Source organism: Rhinolophus hipposideros, assembly GCF_964194185.1.
Source record: "Rhinolophus hipposideros genome assembly, chromosome: 12".
Classification (NCBI taxonomy): domain Eukaryota; kingdom Metazoa; phylum Chordata; class Mammalia; order Chiroptera; family Rhinolophidae; genus Rhinolophus; species Rhinolophus hipposideros.
Genome location: NC_138058.1, coordinates 1,337,282 through 1,355,532, shown reverse-complemented (window position 1 = coordinate 1,355,532; position 18,251 = coordinate 1,337,282). Strand labels below are relative to the sequence as shown.

The window sequence follows — 18,251 nt, the reverse complement described above, 5'->3', positions numbered from 1 at the left end:
AGTGGCTGGACAGTTGTTTCGGTCCCCACCATACCGCTGAGGAAGCTGAGGGCTAGCCCAGGATTCATGCCAGCCTGAGGCCAAACGGAAGTGGAAAGTCACAGGTACCAGCTCAGTCTGGGACCTGTGCAGCCCAGCCCGTCTCTCCTGCCATCAGAGGCCCTGAGACCCTTACCTTGTTATACTTGCTGTGCTCAACTGTCCCCCACTGGGCTGAAATCTTGGAAGGCAGGGGGCCGCCAGGCCTGGAAACCAGCCCCGAGAACAGTAGGTGGTCGGTCAGGATTCGTCAGTGCCAAACAGCACAGGGGCAGTTTCTTTAACAGCCTCCCCTCCTACCTGATAACCCAGTGACCCAGCAGACTCAGGTGCCTATGTCTGCAGAGACTGGTACAGGACTGTTCAGAGCAGCTCTGTTTGTGACAGCCCAGACTAGAAACAACCCAAATGTCTGTCGTGCCGGGCGCTGTGCCAACGCCGCTCAGATCCCTCTTCAGGAACGAAGGACTCTGTCCCTCAGAGGCTGGAGTGCTGCCCTCAAGTGGTGTATGTCGGAAATGCACCACAGTCCTGGCTCCTTCCTCTGTCCTGTCCTATGTCCACAGGTGTGGTTCCCCAGAACCATCCCCAATAAGCCCCATCTCTGTCTCAGGGCTGCTCCCTGGGGCACCCAACCTCCCATCCCCATCAACAGGAGACTGGAAAAAGAAATCATGTAGTCACACCATGGCAATAAAAACAAATTACTATTATCCGCAACGACGTGGTTAATCCAAGAGCAGATCCAAGCAGCACCCACCCACCACATGCTTCCATTTATATGAAGTTCAAAACCAGACTAAATGAATCTGTGCTGTTAGAAGTCAGGGTAGCGCTCACCTTTGGGAGGGGCATGTGGAGCCTCTGGGGTGCTGGCAGTGTCCTTCATCTTGATCAGGTGGCGTGTATACACATGGGAAAAGCCATCCAGCTGGACCCTCAAATCGCATGTCAACTGCACCCTGATTGTATATTGGCTAAATTCCCTTCCAACCCTAAAACTGATTCTGAATGGGGAATGGTGGAAAACCTGTCCAGGAAGCCAGAGCGCTTGGCCAGCACTGCCACCTGGTGGAGAAAAACAGAACTGACCATGGGTCCCATGCCCCGCAGGGAAATGGTGGGGCCAAAAAGGCCCCCACCTGTGTCCCCAGCCACTTGCTCATTTTCTTGCCAATCGCTTCCTGCACATGAGCCCTTAACAACTCTGGGGTCCATCAAATCCTCTGGATCAATAGCTGGACGGCTACCCTGAGCCTTATGGGCCAGAGTGCAGGAGAGGGAGGCCAGGGTATGCCAGCAAAGTCAGCCCTAGTTAGGTCTGTGCCGCTAACTCCCACCCTGCTGGCCCATCCAGATCTTCTTGGGCCCTGGTTCCGCTCTGTACCTCCATTGCCCTGAATCCTGTGGTTCCTCCCCTGCCAGCACCAGAGCACCCCACAGTGTGAGAGTGGAGTCTGCCAGAGAGGGGAGCTGGAGGAGAGAGGCATGCTCAGGGGCCAGCGTGGCTGCTCAGAGGTGAGGGGAGGGGAAGCAGAGAGTCATGCCCTCTCCTCTTTGGGTTTCCTGGTTTCCTTCTCCCTGTGCCCCACTCATTCCACACACATTTGTCAGGGTATCTGTCTTGGGAAGACAGTGGCATCTGCTGTGTGTGTGTGTGTGTGTGTGTGTGTGTGTGTTCAACAGAAATTTATTGAGTACCTACTCTGTGCCAAGTACTGTCCAGTTTCTGGGTAGACAGAGATTGAAGAAAACTCAATCCTTGTCCCTCTGCCAATTCATGTTTGCCCTGCTACTTAGGCAAGTACTACAAGAGGGCCAAACTGTGGGCTGGGTGCAGAAGGGTGTTGTTATGCCCAGGGAATGGTGTTTGTTTTGTGGAGCAGCAGATACTACAGTGGATCTCTGAAAGATAATTAGGCTTTCAACAACAAGACACAAAATAAAGGCATTCCCGGGAGAAGGGACCGCATATGCAAAGGCACACAAATGTAGTCACGCACAGTGCTGTCTACTTGTATCAGTTAAGATTAGGATTGTCTGCATAAAACAGAATATCCAAAAGAATAGTGCCTTAAATGAGAGCTGTCTCTTTCTTTTTCACATAAAATAAGTTGAAAATATGCAATCCAGGGTAACCGTGAAGTCACCAAAAGAGCTGCTGAAGCTCCAGCCAGCACATCAGCATTCCAGGCAGCAGAAAGGAGAAAGACCTAAAAGTGCATTCCCTCAGCCAAGTCAGCACCCTATTAAGTGGACTTACTGGAGGGCTTATGCAACACTTCCATTGGCATCTCTGGCCAGAATTTTGTCAGGTACAAGGGAAGCTGAGAAATGTAGTCTTTATTGGGGGAGCAGCTAAAAACTGGGGTCTTGTTATTAAGGAAGAAGGAGCAAATGGATATTGGATGGGCAGCTAGCAGTGTCTAGCCCAGTGGTAGAGTAGAGCAGTGGTCTTCCAGGACATGGAGAGAGGTGACGGCAAAGGACTAGACCACAAAGGCCATGCTAAGGAGAGTTTGGACTTTATTCTGTAGAAAACAGGGAATCATGATTGAATCGGTGAATTATAAAGAGCCAAAGCTAAGCCCTGGTGACAGTGGAGGGGATGCCAATCTCAGGGGACGGGCTCAGAGCTGCTGTGAGCAAGCCTGGGAGGAACCCAGCGAGTTCGGGATATCTGAGTCTGGAGCAGCTGCAAGCCATCTGTCAGGTGGCTCAAGAGCACCTGAGGATTCAGCCAAAGCTAAGGGGAGAGGACAGGGCTGGGGAGAGATGTGGGAGTCACCAGCCGTGCTGAGGTGGATGCGGTGAGCCCGCAGGGGCGCCCCACTGGTGAGCTGGAGGGATCTGAGGGACCCTGGCGTTACCAGGCCAGGAGGACAATGGAGTGGGTAAGTGCATAAATTTTGGAGTCAGACAGCTGGGTTCGAATCCTAATTTCACCACTTAATATCCGTGAACCCCTGGGCTAGCTGGTTGCCCTTTCTAAGCCTTAGTTTTCTCATCTGCCAAATGGGAATGAAGAAGCCCACATGAGGGCTGATAGGAGAATTGAGTGGGTGAGTGATTAGCCCAGGGAACTGCACTCATCAATAAACAGCTCTTACCATCAAAGGGGCCACCCTCCCATTCCTGGAGGGGCCACCAATGCCTTTCTTGGGGCCATGGGTGTCCCTATAGCTTTCCCACTGGAGCCCTGGGTGGACTGGCTGGGGAGCCAGCGAGCACTGTGCACTTCCAGGGCCCTGAGGCTGTCCGACCCAGCACAGCCAGGTCCCCAGGCAGGGGCGCCAGCAGCCCTCGCTGATGACTTGGGAGGGCTTTATGCATTTGCCAGGAGGTGCTCCAGCACCCGCCGCAGGCTCCGCAGAGATGATTCCTGGGAGACTCAGGCTGTTTTGGAAACTGAGAAAGAACAATTGAGGCAGAGGGAGAGAACCCAGCCAGTCCACGAGCAGAGCAGGAGCCCACGCATGTCCACATGAGCCCTGCCATGGGGCATGGCCAATGTCAACCAGAAGGAAAGGCCCAGCTTGGAGTCTGGGTAGATAGTAGGCCCACCTCAGCCCAGAAGCCCAGCACCCCTTTGCTTCCGAGGCCAGTCTAGTCCTTATCCCTATGATGGTTCCAGACTGAAACTGACACGAGAGGGACAAGCACAGAGAAAGGGCCTCTGCGGACATTGGAAAGAGATGTCAGAGACAAGGCAGGTACCAGGAGCCCGGCATCCCAGAGGGACAGGAGGTGACCAGGCTAAGCTTGACCCGGTGTTGGGGGGACGACAGCTGGGAAATGGCCATTGGGTTGGTCCAGGAGGAGGTCAGTGGTTGGAGGACAGGACCAGAGGAGGGGTGGAGGCAGGAGCTAGGAGAAGTGAGTGCCTGTGAGTGACGGATGGGAGCTGCAAGTGACAGAGGCACGAAATGGCTCAGTCTATCCATAGAAGTTCATTTTCTTCAAAGTATAAGTCTGGGGCCTGGGGCTGAATGGCTGAAGCATCAGGGGTCAGCAGAGGGAACAGGGCCCTACAGGGTGAGGCGCCTCATTGCCACCCTTCCCCTCCACCGCCGACAAGAGCAATGCCATGGAGCTCAGGCTCCCATGGGCTCCCCACTTTAGGGCAGCCCCTCCACTCTCAAATCTGGGCCCAGTCTGAAACAGCTTCCCAGAATGCACTCTCAGAATGCACCAGGTCACTCGTCCCTCCCCTTCCTGTCCCCCTACACCTGCTGGGAATCTGGAACCTGCTCAGCCTTCTCCCCAGACCAGGGGGCCCTTCTCCCCAGGCGGTCCTGCCCACACTGTCTCTTTCTTGGCTGGCCCTGTGGCCTGGTGCTGGGTCCTGGCTTGTGTGCAGGGAACATAGAATGGGGAGGAGTGGGATGGGATGACGGCAAGACTGCGTCCAAGACTTGCCCTTTGTCTGGTGACCCTTTTCCAGAAGAGGCACAAAAAACTCAAACAAAAAGAGCATTCAGGCCCCAGGGACCGAGGGTCCTGGCTTCGTGGTGCGGGCAGCCCTGATTGTACCGGCTGGTACGAGACAGCAGCACAGCGTAAGGAACAGGCTCCTCGGGAGAGTTTGCCTGGGGCAGAAGTGTAGGCTGACGCTGGTTCTGACCCATCTCCTTGTCAGCGAGCATCCAAACCCTCACCCTAAGCCCTGCAGAGCGTCCTTCTACAGATGAGCTCACAACAGCCATGACACCGACAGTGGCTGTTTCTACAACACACAGCTCCTCTTTCGAGAACCTTTCACACCCCAGACAGAAATTGCTCTGCGCTTTTACAGATAAGGAAACTGAGGTTACTGAGGTTAGGTAACCTGACCAAGGTCACATATTTAGAAAGTGGTAGAACTTCTCAAACTTACAAAGTTGGGGAAATGCTCATCATTTGTAGAAAAATTTTCGCCAAGGCCTAAGAACATGGGTTTCCAGTTAACCCTCAATTACCCAGAACAGCCGTTTCTCCAGAAGGGCCTACACATGTGTGCATGTGTGTGCCCACACGCACTGAGGGTTCTCATGAACAGAGCTCTTGACAAACAGGCCGGACCACAGGGGAGACTGTACAGGAACCAGTGGCTATATTCTCTGAATTCAGTCATGTGCTTGGACATCCCCAGGTAAAAGGTAGAAAACATACCTGGTTCAAGCAACTGGCAGGAAAGGCAGAGGCAACCTCTGCCACCGTGAGGGGCACAAGCATCCATTTACGTCCCCTCACCAACTCCTTGCTCTCATGAGCAGCCGACCCCGGTTGACAGGCCACCTCCCTGTACTCACCGCAATGTGGAAGAAAAAACAGGGGACTGGCAGGTGCGAGTCAGTGCTCAGGCAACAATCAGCAGTGTGGCCTTGAGCAGGTCACAGTGTGGCCTTGAGCAGGTCACCCACCTTCCTTCTCTGGGGCTTAGTTTTCCCATTTATAAAATCAGAAGTCAGCAAACTTTTTATGTAAAGGGCCAGATAGTGAATATTTGGGGCTTAAAGTCTCAGTCATGTATTTTGTGTGTGTGTGTGTGTGTGTGTGTGTGTGTGTGTGTGTGCTTTTTTAAACAAACCTTTAAAACAGTAAAACACTGTAAAAATGGAACCAGGTGTGGGGCCAGAGCCCCAGAGAGCAGTTTCCAGGTGCTCGGCCTCACGCGGAAAGGTGCTGGCTTGGTTATTAGACGGCCACCAGCTGTACTCAGATGGCCATCGCTGGGGCTGGGTGGCCATCAGCTGTTTCCGGTTAGCTATTAGCCACTAATATAACTGCCGTGGCCACGCTAGGGGGTTGGTTGGCTGGCAGAGAAGCGGACGGCGGGTTGCGGCTAGTAAATGCGGTTAGCAAGCAGACTGTGGATTGCGGATCATGTTGCTCCTACTTCCTGTGTCTCGCCCGGCTGCCAGCGAGATGGGGGTGCAGGAAGACCCCTCGTTGGGGTCGTGGCGGATGTTTGTTTTTCTGTCTCGACCAGCGGCCATTGAGAATATGGTGGTATGAACCCCTATCCATGGCTCCGTGGTGTTCCTTTTTGGCCTCACCATATCCTTCCTGCGGTCTGGTGTCGGGAGCGGGAGCTGAGATCCCGCATGGCAGCAGGACAGAATGTACCAGAATAAGGCAGAACCCCCTCTGCTCCCCATCCTACCTTCAAGTTCTCATTCAGCTTCTTAAAAATGGAGATGCTGCCAGCTTTCTCCCAGGTGCCAGGGGGCTCCCATTCACTGTAAAGGTTCATAGACGTCCCCCTGCTCTAAACCATTTATTATAAAATTGACAGATTTCAACATCCATATGACCTGCTGTGCCAGGCTCCTAGAGTGGTCCATACCAGGAGGCCACTTTGGTACCTCCCCCACTCCCCAGATTTCCCCACAGCATGGCAACTATAGGGGCGTAATGCCAGGTGTCCTGGTAGGTCAGTGGCCATGCTGACCCAGCCCTAGCGGCCCCACCCACTGGCACTGCCCTGTAAAGGGTGTGAGAGTGTGAGCATGTGTGTACGTAGCATCTGTGTCCTCCTCACACACTGAGCTGGCCCCGCATACCCCTGGCCTTGGCTGTGCCCTGTGCTTGTCCTTGTAAAGCCAGGTCTTCCGTGCCAGAGCTGGCTCGCTGTCCATAGGACACTCCTGCCTGAGCAGCTGTGTGCCTGGCCCTGCCCGTGAGCTCACCATGGTCCTGCTTACAGGGCACATTTTGTGCTGAGTCAGCGAGAGGGGCTGAGGCGGGCAGCGGTACAGCGGGCACAGGCCAGGTGTTCTGGGGGGCCCAGGAAGATGGACCATCAGCATCCACTTCCCACAGCTGTCTTGAGGTCAGAACAAACTTGAGTCCAGCAGGGTCCCTGAGCCAGAGAGTTTCTGTGACAGCAGACGCTGGGTCTGGAGGGGTCAGAATCCACACAGGTGTCAGGCTGGAAAAGTTGGTGAGGGAACCCCCCGGTCCCACCCGGCCCACTCTACCCTGCCGTCCCGCTGAAAACAATGATTAGCTACTATCTATAGATCACTGTTTCTCTGAATTAATGTCAGCCCAAAATACCTTGTTAATTTGGGTCTCGCTGTGTCCACCAGGATGCTGGCCAGAGGGCAGGCCCTGCTGAGCTACGGGGCCTGGAAGTGAACTTGCTGGTAGGGGCTGGTGTCGGGCTGTTGAACCAACAAGAGTGGTTCTTTTCAAGTTGTTTTTTTTTTTTCTTTTTTCAATTTTAACATAATAGACTTGGCTTCTGCCAAGTGTCTTGGTGGACATCGTATGTCACAAACAAGCTTCTTCTTTTTTTTTTTTTTTTTAAGATTTTTATTATTGGGGAAGGAGAACAGGACTTTATTGGGGAGCAGTGTGTACTTCCAGGACTTTTCCAAGTCAAGTTGCTGTCCTTTCAGTCTTAGTTGTGGAGGGCGCAGCTCAGCTCCAGGTCCAGTTGCTGTTGCTAGTTGCAGGGGGCACAGCCCACCATCCCTTGGAGGAGTCGAAACGGCAACCTGGTGGCTGAGAGGACACCCTCAAACCAACTGAGCCATCCGGGAGCTCAGCGGGAGCTCAGCTCAAGGTGCCGTGTTCAATCTTAGTTGCAGGGGGAGCAGATGTGCGGGAGTCAGGGAGTCGAACCGGCAACCTGTGGTTGAGAGCCCACTGGCCCATGTGGGAATTGAACCGGCAGCCTTCAGAGTTAGGAGCATAGAGCTCCAACCACCTGAGCCCCCAGGTCAGCCCTCAAGTTGGTTTTAAGCTGTTCCCTATGATTGGAAGCCAGGTCTGCCCTAAGAGGGGCAGAAACCTCCAGGAGTGTCAATATGAGAGTTCCAGAAAACTTTCTGAAAAGTTTCACACCTCTACCCCAGAGGGTAGGCAGGAATTTGCAAGCTAGTGGAGAGGGAACAATAGAGGGAACAACGGTGCAAACGCACAGAGGCATGAAGGACCTGTTGAAGGGAGAGGAGGATGGGGACAGGGCAGGGCCTCCTGGGGCAAGTAGAGGGAGGTCTCATGATTTGGGCCTCAAGGAGGGTCAGGGCCCAGCCTGGGCACCCAGCAGAGCCTGTGGGCTGGAGGAGGCACCATCCCAGCAGTCAGCCTTTCTGCCCTTAGTCCCTCCTGGCCCCTTTTCTGGGGAAAAGAGGAACTAGGTGGGGGCACGGGGGTTTCAACCAGGCCCGCAGGACCAGCGATACTCTGGCCCTGCGGCTCCCTGCCTGGCAGTCACTTGGGCCCCAGAGAAATATTGGCAGCTTTGGCTAACCGAATTATTCTTTCGGTTTGAACCAGCTCCCCCTTTTGACTCAGATCCGGCGGAGCAAGGAAAGCGCTTCCTCGGCTCAGCGAGCCCACCGGGTAGAGGGGTGCAGAGGGCTGCCCGGAGACGCCCCAGCGCACTCCCGGTCCAGGCAGAGCGCGCGTGCGCCCCGCGGGATTGGTGGGGGCGCACGCGGGGCATCTCCCTCGCCCGGGGAGGGGGGGGGAGGAAGGGGCGGCTTCTCCGCGGGGCGCCCTGGGGTGTCGCTGAGGACCGGGATGCGACTTGGCCCGCAAAGCGCGTGCTTCATGCACCAAAATAGAAAAAGAAAAATGCTTGGAAAGAATTTGCTATTTCCAAACGAGCGTGAAATCGCCATGTCGGGAAAAGTCAGTCTCGTGGGACTTCCTTACACTAATTTAACCGTTCAGCCTTGTTTTTATTTCGGAATACGCGAGGCATGGGCATCGTGATGTTTTTCAGGTTTGTGTCCTCCCCCACCCTGTCCCAGGGCCCTGAGGCCTGGGTGCCTCTCTAGCCCACCCCAATATCTGCAAGTCTCCTCTTCAAATCCCTGGGGCCACAGGGCAGCCCAGCTGTTATTTTGCAGAATCTCTCTCGCACCATCCACAGCAGTTCTGCTTATTACTCTTGTCACTGACTCACATAGGAGCAGGGGATTTCTAAGCTATTTCAAAACTTAACCAGAATATTAGGGGTTTCATGCAGCCCTTGTTTATTTTTTTAAAAAAGCCCCTCAAACCAACAATATATGACGCATAGGAAAAGAAGGAGGGGAGGTGGGGTGAGCAGCACCTTCCAGGACCAAATGGTCCATCTACGGTGTTGGCTGTGGACCTGGAACCCAGGTGTCCTGTCTCCTTCCCTGTGCCCTGGCTCACCCCACGCCATCTGCTTTGCCCTGAGCTGTAGATAAGAGCTGGTCTTTACAGAAAGCTTCCTCCTGCTAGGCAGGTGCAAAACCCTTTGTAAGAAATAGCTCATCTAGTGCACATACCGTGCCAGGAGGTGTGAGGGCTAGTATTATGTCCCCCCACTCAACCCCCTTTAATAGATGAGAAAACTGAGCATGAAGAACTTAACAGAGGAGATATGGACGCCTGCTTTGGGTGGAGCTTTGTAGGATGAATAGAGGTTGACTAGGTGGACCCAGTGGGACCTACTGAGCGGGGATGGTCACTCAGGCACAGAGGGAACAGCACATGCAAACGCTTGTCGGGAACAGAGCTAGGGGCCTTGAGAGGACAATCCCCCCAGTATTACCAGGTTTGCCAAGCCACAGCCATACCCAAGAGCTGTCCTTAGCCCAGGGAGGACACCTCCATGCAACCCCCTGCCTTCAGCTGTGGCCGGGACCACACAGGCAAGTCTGGAAGGGCCTGCTAAGGCCAGGGCAGGGAGGGAAGGCAGTTGTAACAGAGTAGGCCATCCCCATGGTAGAAAACACCAAGGCACAGCTAGGCAGCTGGGGAAAGGCACAGGGGTTCTTCAACCTCTGTCTACTTCAGGGTGCCCAAGGTATGGAGATGGAAGCCTCAGGGAATTCTACTGGAGTGTGTACACATGTGTGTTCCTATGTGTGAGCTGTGGGTGCTTCCGTGTGTGGATGTATGTGAAAACACACAGGTGTGTATCCACAGGTTTGCACACATGCTCCTGGTATGCAGGAGCAGACAGGATATATGGCGGGTGTGGGGAGAATTCGAGCTTTTGGTTGGCAGAGTGGGAAGGCAGGCAGGCCTGGTGTGAGGACCATTTAGACCTGAGGTCCCCTTGGGCTCGCCCTGCCAACCGCTGTTTCAAACAAATGTTATTGGGATGTCAGGAAGGGAGGGCAGCCCCCTCCCTGTGGCAGTTTCAGGGCAGATAATGCCAAGATGATGAAAACAGAGACCTGGCTTTCAGGTAGGATTTCTCCCACAAGCTCAGAAGCACACAGAATCTGCCCAGTCAGAGGCTGTTTTCACATAATACCAGTGACACAATAGAATGGCCATTTGTTGAAGGCCTATGTTATTTCTAACCCTCATAATCTAGCAAGGTAGCTATTGCTAACCCCTTTTTACACATGGGAAATTGACAATTAGAGATGCTGGGTAACTCATCCAAGGTTACCTGCAAGTGAAGGCACCAGGATGGACAACCGTGGGCCTGGCTTCAGAGCCTGGGAGGTCCTGTACCGGTGGACACACTGAGAGCGACTACAGCCTCTACAGGAAGCCTCTACTACAGGAAATTGTCAGCGTCCCTGTGCCTCCCTCTGTCCTTCAGAGAAAAGGGAATTTTTTGTTGTTGGGGTTTTTTTTATTTTTTTATTTTTGGTTCCTAAGTTTTATTCAAGAACTCATACAGAACATTCCAGAGTAAGGAGTTTCAATCCTCATCTTCCTCCTCTTCTTTGTCCTGGTTAATCCGGAAGTAACGCAATTCGTAACTTTCTTTGCTGTTAGCAACTACGCGCAACCAATCACGGAGATTGTTCTTCTTCAAATACTTTTTGGTGAGATAGTTCAAATACCTTTGGGAAAAAGGCACCTCAGAAGTGACCGTGATCTTGCTCTTGCTCCTTTCAATGGTTACAAGCCTCCACCGAGATGCCCAAGCTTTTCCATTCACTTTGATTCGCTCCTGAAGAAACTGCTCAAAATTGGCAGCATCCATGATTCCATCTTCTACTGGATGGGTGCAGTCAAGGGTAAACTTCAGAACCTGCTTCTTTTTTTTTTTGCCTCCCTTAGCCACAAGCTTTTTCATGGGAGCCATGGCGGCAGCCGAGACAGAAAGGGCGGGAATTTTAAAAGTGCCTAACTCGTTGCAAGAGTGAGTGTGTATAAGAACTTAGAGCTGGGCCTGGCTGCCTCAAGTGTTCAGTGGCTGTAAGCTTGAGTCATTCTATGCTGCCTTGGGGACTGGTGTGGGAAGCCAGAGGGAAGTCTCTGGGCCCCAGGGGCCTTGTCAGCCAAGAGTCCAGGTTAGGGCCACCGAGGATGTGTCCAACTCACAGCTGCAACCCAACTCACGTTGTTGGCGCTGGAGGGGGCTTAGGGGACAGGCTCTAGCAGCCAAGAGGCAGCTTCTCGATCCGCTTGCCCTCCCCAGTTCCTTACAATCCTGCCCTCAGGATGCCAAAGGCTGTCCTGGTGGTCACCCAACCCGAGGACTTTCCTGCAAGTCTACAGGGAAAGGGGTACCTCCCCGGAGATTTGGTCCCCCCTCCTCACTAAGTGAGGCCCCAGGCCAGCCCAGCCCTGTGCTCCAACAGCAGGCCTGGAGAAAGAGGGGACACTGAAGAAATGGGACCCCCAGCCTCCTCTGGCCTAGTCCCCTTCGCCTCATTCAGGTTGCAGGGCCGCCCCCACAAGGGACCCAGAGAAGTCAGCCCCAGACTTTCCGAAGCCCTTAACAACGAGATAAACTGAAGCCTAGAGGCTGTTGCCCACGAGTCGGAGGCCCAGCTGGCAGGGCCCTGGCATCCCGCCCCTCCTGGCTGAGCTCCTGGCTGAGCTCCAGCCTGAGCCGCCTCTGCCCCTCTGATGTAAGTTGATATTTTAATTCTCTTACAAGGAATGGTGTTTAGAGAAATGACTTAACCGGATTACTCATCGTCTATAATGACTTGGCCTGACTCCGAGGCTATTCCTAGACGTGACGCTCAAGGCTTTGATTCTTTCTCTCTATTCTTTTTAATACCAAGAAATGACAGCTTGGTGCCGCCGGCGGCCCCGCCCCCACGCCCGCGCACGGCATGCTGGGAGACGTAGTTCCCCACCCTCCTGCCCGGGGCATCTCTCCCTACGATGAGAAACCCGACAGCAGAAACCCTGGTGGTGCGGTCACTGGGCAAGTCACTTGTCTCTGCATGCCTTGGTTTATTTATTTGTGAAATGGGAGACAATCGTAGAGGACAGGGATGAAAGGTCAGCTGAGGGCTTATTTTAAGTAAAAGCGCTACACAGACCCCATGTTTTAAAAAAATCTTTGCCCGGGCCATTTGTAGTGACCTCCAGTCTAGACTTATACCACTATTGTCACAAAGTGATGCATAGACCAGGCTTTAGTTATCAGAGTCCCCAGCACTTAACGGGGACGTGGCACATGGTGGCCTTTCCTATTCCTACTGTTTGTGGATGAACGTAGGAACGTATCCAGCACTTACTCTCATGTCCTCGACTGGAATCTGGGGATAAATACTATAATGCCCGTTTCCTAGGGCTGGGGTGACACTAAATGAAAATCCTGTAAGATGCTTGGTGCAGTGTCTGATAGAGGAAACACTGGGCAAGGCATCTGCTTGTGACCCCCTCCTGCCCACCATTCCCAGCACTGGGCCATGGCTCAGCACCTGTCTGAAGAAAGAATAGCTGATTGTCCAATGCCTGCGAGGCTGGCAAGGGCTACACCTTCTGGTCCACAAAGGCAAGACTGGTCGTGGCGAAACGCCGGTGATGGCACATAGTGGGACCACAGCAGATGTCGGATGAATGAATAAATGAAGCATTAGTCCTGCTTTCCAGACGAGGGACCTGAGGCTCCAACTTGGTCAAGTGACTGGCCCAAGGCCACACAGCTGGGCTCTCTGAGTGGGGGGAATGAAAACCCAAATTGTCTCTCCTTGTCACCTGCCCCTACCAAACACACATAGGGGAAATTGGACTTTCACCCTTCAGGCTTAGGAAGGGCAGAATCTTGGTTTCCAGTCTGCTGGGACTTTGATGGAAGGGGGTGCTCCCCGCCCAGGCCCAGCCCAACGAAGGAAATTGTTCCAGATTCAGTGGAAGGGCAGGGCTGAGGGGGTTGGGGGGTGGAGGGAACAGGCAGCCAGGTGTGGACTGGCGCCCAGTGTAGACAAAGCTGGGAAAGCGAGTTTTCACGTGCCATGGGGAAAAGGGGCCAAAACTTGGTGATTTGGGCGGGGTTCCTACCCCAGCACCACACCTCCCTAGTCCCTCACCCCCACCAGTTCCCCAAAGGCCTACAGCTATTCTTGGCTTTTTCTAAAAGAGGCATTTGAAGCCATGAGCCAATTTTTCCATTCCTGAGCTTCGGTATCGTCTATTTTGGGCATTTGTTGTTTTCCATGAGTTGTGAATGCCACTGTGAAGCCGGCCTTTCCTGGACAGCTAGCTGGAGGGAGCTGGGCAGGAGCAAGGCGGGGCCAGTGGTTACAAATACTTCCCACTTCATTTCTCCTTTGAAAATAAAGCCCAGGGGGCCCTTTGCAACCGCTGAGCCTGGGAACCGAGCTTCCCAGGGCAGAAAACTGGCAGGATGGAAAACTGTCTGTGCACTGGGTCCCAGAAGAAGCCACAACACTGATTTGCTGAGTGACCATAGGCAACCAGCTTAACATTTCTGGGTCTAGTGGCCTCCTCTCTAAAATGAGGCCAGATGGAAAGGTAACCTTGAGTTATCCCTCCAGTTCTGAGAGCTCCAGGATAAGAACCACCCCGAGGGCCAGGTTTTCTTTAGAACTGGGCCAGTGAGGGGTATTAGGACATGGAGGCAGGGATTAGGAGAAAGCAGCATCCCGAGCCCTGACAGTGTTCTAAGGGGGTCCAGAGTGTTCTCAGAGGGTTCATGTCATTATAAAAAGGTCAACCACCATCCAGAGGGGATTAAATAGACATTGCAATAGCTCCACACCAAGTCATGCAGCCTAGTGGTTACAAGACAGACAGACAGAGAAATCAGTGTTCTGACATGGAGGGCTCTCTAAAACCTACTGTTGGGCGGAAAAACAAGTTGCAGAAAGAAACAATTAGAATTGCATCATTTATTTTAAAACACATAAAACAAAGTTATATCTTTTTCTACATTAGGAATACATACATTTATGAAAATACATAGGGAAACTTCTGGAAGGTTTTACCCAATCTGATAATAGTCCTTATCTCTGGGGCAAGGAGGGAACTGAATTTGGAGTGGTGTCAGAGAGCGCTGATTTATTTAACATTTTGACAGAAAGAATGCATTTATTAGTGGTGTTTTTCTTTTTGAGACACACCAACATGTGGGCCAAGGCCACTTCTCTCAGGCCATCCTGGGCAGGGGTCTTGTGATTGGAGGCTGGCCTTGGGTGGGAAATGGGGATGTGTGAGACAGTGGCTTGAGCAATGCAAGTGTTTATGCTTTTAGGGAAGCAAATGGAGATGTTTTTAGGCAAGATTTATTGGTCGTTGTAAATTACTTTCAATTGCAAATAGTTGCCTCAGGAGGCAATTAAATTTAGATCATATTGTTTCCAGGTTGACGCAGGCAGGTGTTGACTCGCGGAGGCATTGCACAACAGCTACGGACTGTGAGAGCGCCAGGCTGCCTGGATGGCAGAATAACTACCCCATATGGGAGGAGCTACTGCTTCGTAAGACAGTGAGTTCCTCATCAGAGGGGGCATCCAATCCAGGAGGGAGGAGTTGGCCTAGATTGTGACCCTGAAAGCAATGGCCAGGTCTCCATCCTGAACCTTGGGCAATGGATCCTGATAGAGTGGGCGAAGGTGGGACTAGAAGCCTGTTTAGGCTTCCTGATGGCCTCCACTGTGGTGTCTGTCCCCCAGCCTCAGCTCTCTTGGACAGCTCATAAACTGGGAAGTGCGGTGCACTACTGTGATCACCACTATAACGATTGTTTGGGGCAGTGACTAAATACCGTCCATGAGGCGTCTGTTGCCAAATCGACAGGCACTAGCTCTTACAGACCAACCCATGATGAGACAGAGAAGCGAGCCCACAGTGTTGTCTTCTCTGGGCTGAGCTTGGAGAGGTCTTCCGCCGCAGGGCCAGAGCGTAAGGCCAGGATTTCAGGGTCACCAACCTGCAGCCCTGGCCAATTTGTTTAGGGTGATGGCTGTGTGCAAATGGGTACAAACAGGTTTGGTGTGTGCCTAAGTATGAGGGCTCCTTAGCCATCTGTATTTCCAGTCTGCACCTTGCTCCTGGATACCAGGCCTCAGTTCCAGCTGCTAGCTGGACATCTCGCTGGCCCCCCACTTCCTCACCAGGTCTTCCCCCTTTGGCTCTCCTCCTCAGGCCCTGGTCCCTGATTCTGTTAACGGCACTGCCAAGAGATGGCTGAGGCAAATGGTTAAGAAGGCCTGTTCTGGGACCCCAATGCCTGGGTTTAGCTCAGGCTCCACCAGTTACCAGCCATGTTACTGGTGCTAATGAACCTCCCAGAACCTCAGTTTTACCTTATAAAGTGAGGATAATGATGGTATGAAATGCATAGAGCTGTTGTATCAAAACTGATCAACAAAACAATTGTGAGTACCTACTATGTGTTAGGAACAGGGTTCAAGTCCTAGCTAGTCACATGCTGAGACCCTAGGCTTTTTCCAAATTGTGGTAAAGAATGCGAGGTGTGGTCAAAAATTATGGTGAATGTTTAAATTAAAAAAAAATTACAATAAAACATACATTGCCATTAGTCCCCCTCAAAATACCCCCCCTCACTTTGAACACACTTATCCCGTCATTCTTGCCACTTTCTGAAGCAGTTCTGGAAGTCCTCTTTCATGAGTGTCTTTAGTTGCGCTGTCATGGCTGCCTCAATGTCCTGAATCATTTTATCTTTGGGGAAGAGCCAGAAGTCACATGGTGCCAGATCTGGTGAATAAGGTGGATGAGGACACACCATAACGTTTTTATTTGACAGAAATTGCCATACGAGTATACCAGAAGGGATGAGTGACACAGCAGAGCCTTTCCATTGTGATCATAAAATATGGTGAATGCTGCTGCCCAGTGCCATCCAAAAGAAAGGAAGCAGTGCGTTGAAACTTAGTAAAGTGTGTAACAAGTTTCAACTTGTTCAGTGCAGTCAGTCGGGTGTGAGCTACAGTCGAGAGAAGGTGTGTTTTAAAGTGTACCCTAAATCATCCTCCATCATGACAACGCTCTGTGTTCCACATCACTTCTGGTACAGCAATTTCTGTCAAATAAAAACGTTACAGTGTGTCCTCATCCATTTTATTCACCGGATCTGGCACCATGTGACTTCTGGATCTTTCCTAAAGTCAAAATGACTCAGGACACCGAGGCAGCCACGACAGCGCAACTAAAGACACTCATGAAAGAGGACTTCAGAACTGCTTCAGAAAGTGGCAAGAATGATGGGATAGGTGTGTTCGAAGTGAGGGGGGCGTATTTTGAGGTGTACTAATGGCAAGGTGTCTTTTACTGTAATAACTTTTTTATTTAAACATGCACCATATTGTTTGATCCCACCTTGTGCCTAACATGAAATTTGCCGTCTAACCATTTTAAGTGCACAGTTCAGTGGCACTAAGGGCATCCACAGTGCTGTGCCGCCATCTGTCTCCTACACTTTTTTTTTTTATAGTTGGCATTCATTAATGTTCTCCTGCACTTTTTCTTCTGTCAAAACTAAACTGCACTAATTAAACACTAACTCCCCATCCCCCCCACCATCAGCCCCTGGCAACCACCATTCTATAATTTGTCTCTATGAATTTGACTACACTACCTCATATACGAGGTCTGACAATTAAGTTTGAAAACTCACCCTAGAAAACGTGCTCCAGACCTCATTGCTGCATACCACTCCAGTCACCTTCGAGGGACTCCCCTTGGGAAGCTGTGCACTGATGCCAGTGCCTAGTCCACCCTTCGAAGCAATTTTGGAACTCTTTTTCTGCAATGGCCATCAGAGCTATCATCGTATTATGCTTGATGTCCTGAATGTCATCAAAATGTCTTCCTTTCAATATTTCCTTTATCTTTGGGTAAAGAAAGAAGTCACTGGGGGCCAGAACAGGTGAGTACAGATGGTGTTCCAATACAGTTATTTGTTTACTGGCTAAAAACTCCCTCACAGACGGCGCTGTGTGAGCCGGTGTATTGTCATGATGCAAGGGCCATGAATTGTAGGCAAAAAGTTCAGGTCGTTTTCATCTAACTTATTCACGCAGACTTTTTGGCACTTCCAAATAGTAAACTTGGTTAAGTGTTCATCCAGTTGGTACAATTCATAATGAATAATCCCTCTGATATCAAAAAAGGTTAGCGACCTCAGTGCAACAAGTTTGCAAACTTAATTGTCAGATTTCATAAGTGGAATCATACAGTATTTGTCCTTTTGTGCCTGGTTTATTTCATTCAGCATAACGTCCTCAAGGTTCGTCCACATTCTATTGTGTGTTAGAATTTTCTTCCTTTTTAAGGCTGAGTAATATTCCATTGCATGTCTATACCCAATTTATCCATTCATCCCTCAGTGGACACTGGATTACTTACACCTTTTGGCTATTGTGAATGACACTGCAAGACCTTGGGCTCTCAGACCCCAGCCTCAGTTTTTTCCTGTATGATGAGCACACGGTGGGGCCAGTTGCCCACCACTCCCGTGGAAGCCCCCGTCAGATGGCTCAGCATCCCCACTCTACCCCAAACCTCACCCTCATCTCTCAAAGAAGGGGTCATACTCCTCTTTCGACTGCTTACTTTGTAGCTGCCACTTTCTGTCTTCATGATATATGTGGACATTGGCCACCAAGGGCAGGCTTCCTGTTCTAGGCATTTCTGGGATCCCACAGAGCTTTGGCGGAGGACTGGAGTCCTTTAATACCAGCGATCTCTACTTCGGTGTTGAGCTGGGAGTTGGGAAATGGCCAAAACCCAGTTCAAGCCAAAGTCAGAAGCACTTTGCTTACCCCGCCGAGCCCCCAGGAGCCTGCTGATGAGCAAGGAGGATTTCCCCAAGACGCGAGCTGTGCCTGTAGAGCACAAGGCAGCGGAGATTCCTGGATGTCCTGCCTCAGCCCTACTGTTAGGTAAGGAGCCTATTTTACGGTCCCAGAGCCTGGGGAAGGGAGAACATACTACAACTCCCAGAGGCCCTCGGGGTGCAGGGGGCGGCCCCTGCCCCTCGCGGAGACTGGGACCCACCAACCGAAGCTTGAGAGGGGCGGGGGCGGTTCCTGGGGTGGGGCGGGGCC

At 51.9% G+C, this 18,251-nt stretch overlaps 1 protein-coding gene across 1 annotated transcript; it reads right to left on the bottom strand.

Annotated features, from left to right (window-relative positions):
- Window positions 1-10,669: 10,669 nt before the first annotated feature.
- Window positions 10,670-11,059, bottom strand: LOC308506188 (large ribosomal subunit protein eL22-like; the record flags this gene model as incomplete). The annotated part of the gene is made up of 1 exon (XM_081069285.1): window positions 10,670-11,059. The coding sequence occupies one exon, from the start codon at window positions 11,057-11,059 to the stop codon at window positions 10,670-10,672; it is 390 nt and encodes a 129-aa protein (XP_080925411.1).
- Window positions 11,060-18,251: the final 7,192 nt, after the last annotated feature.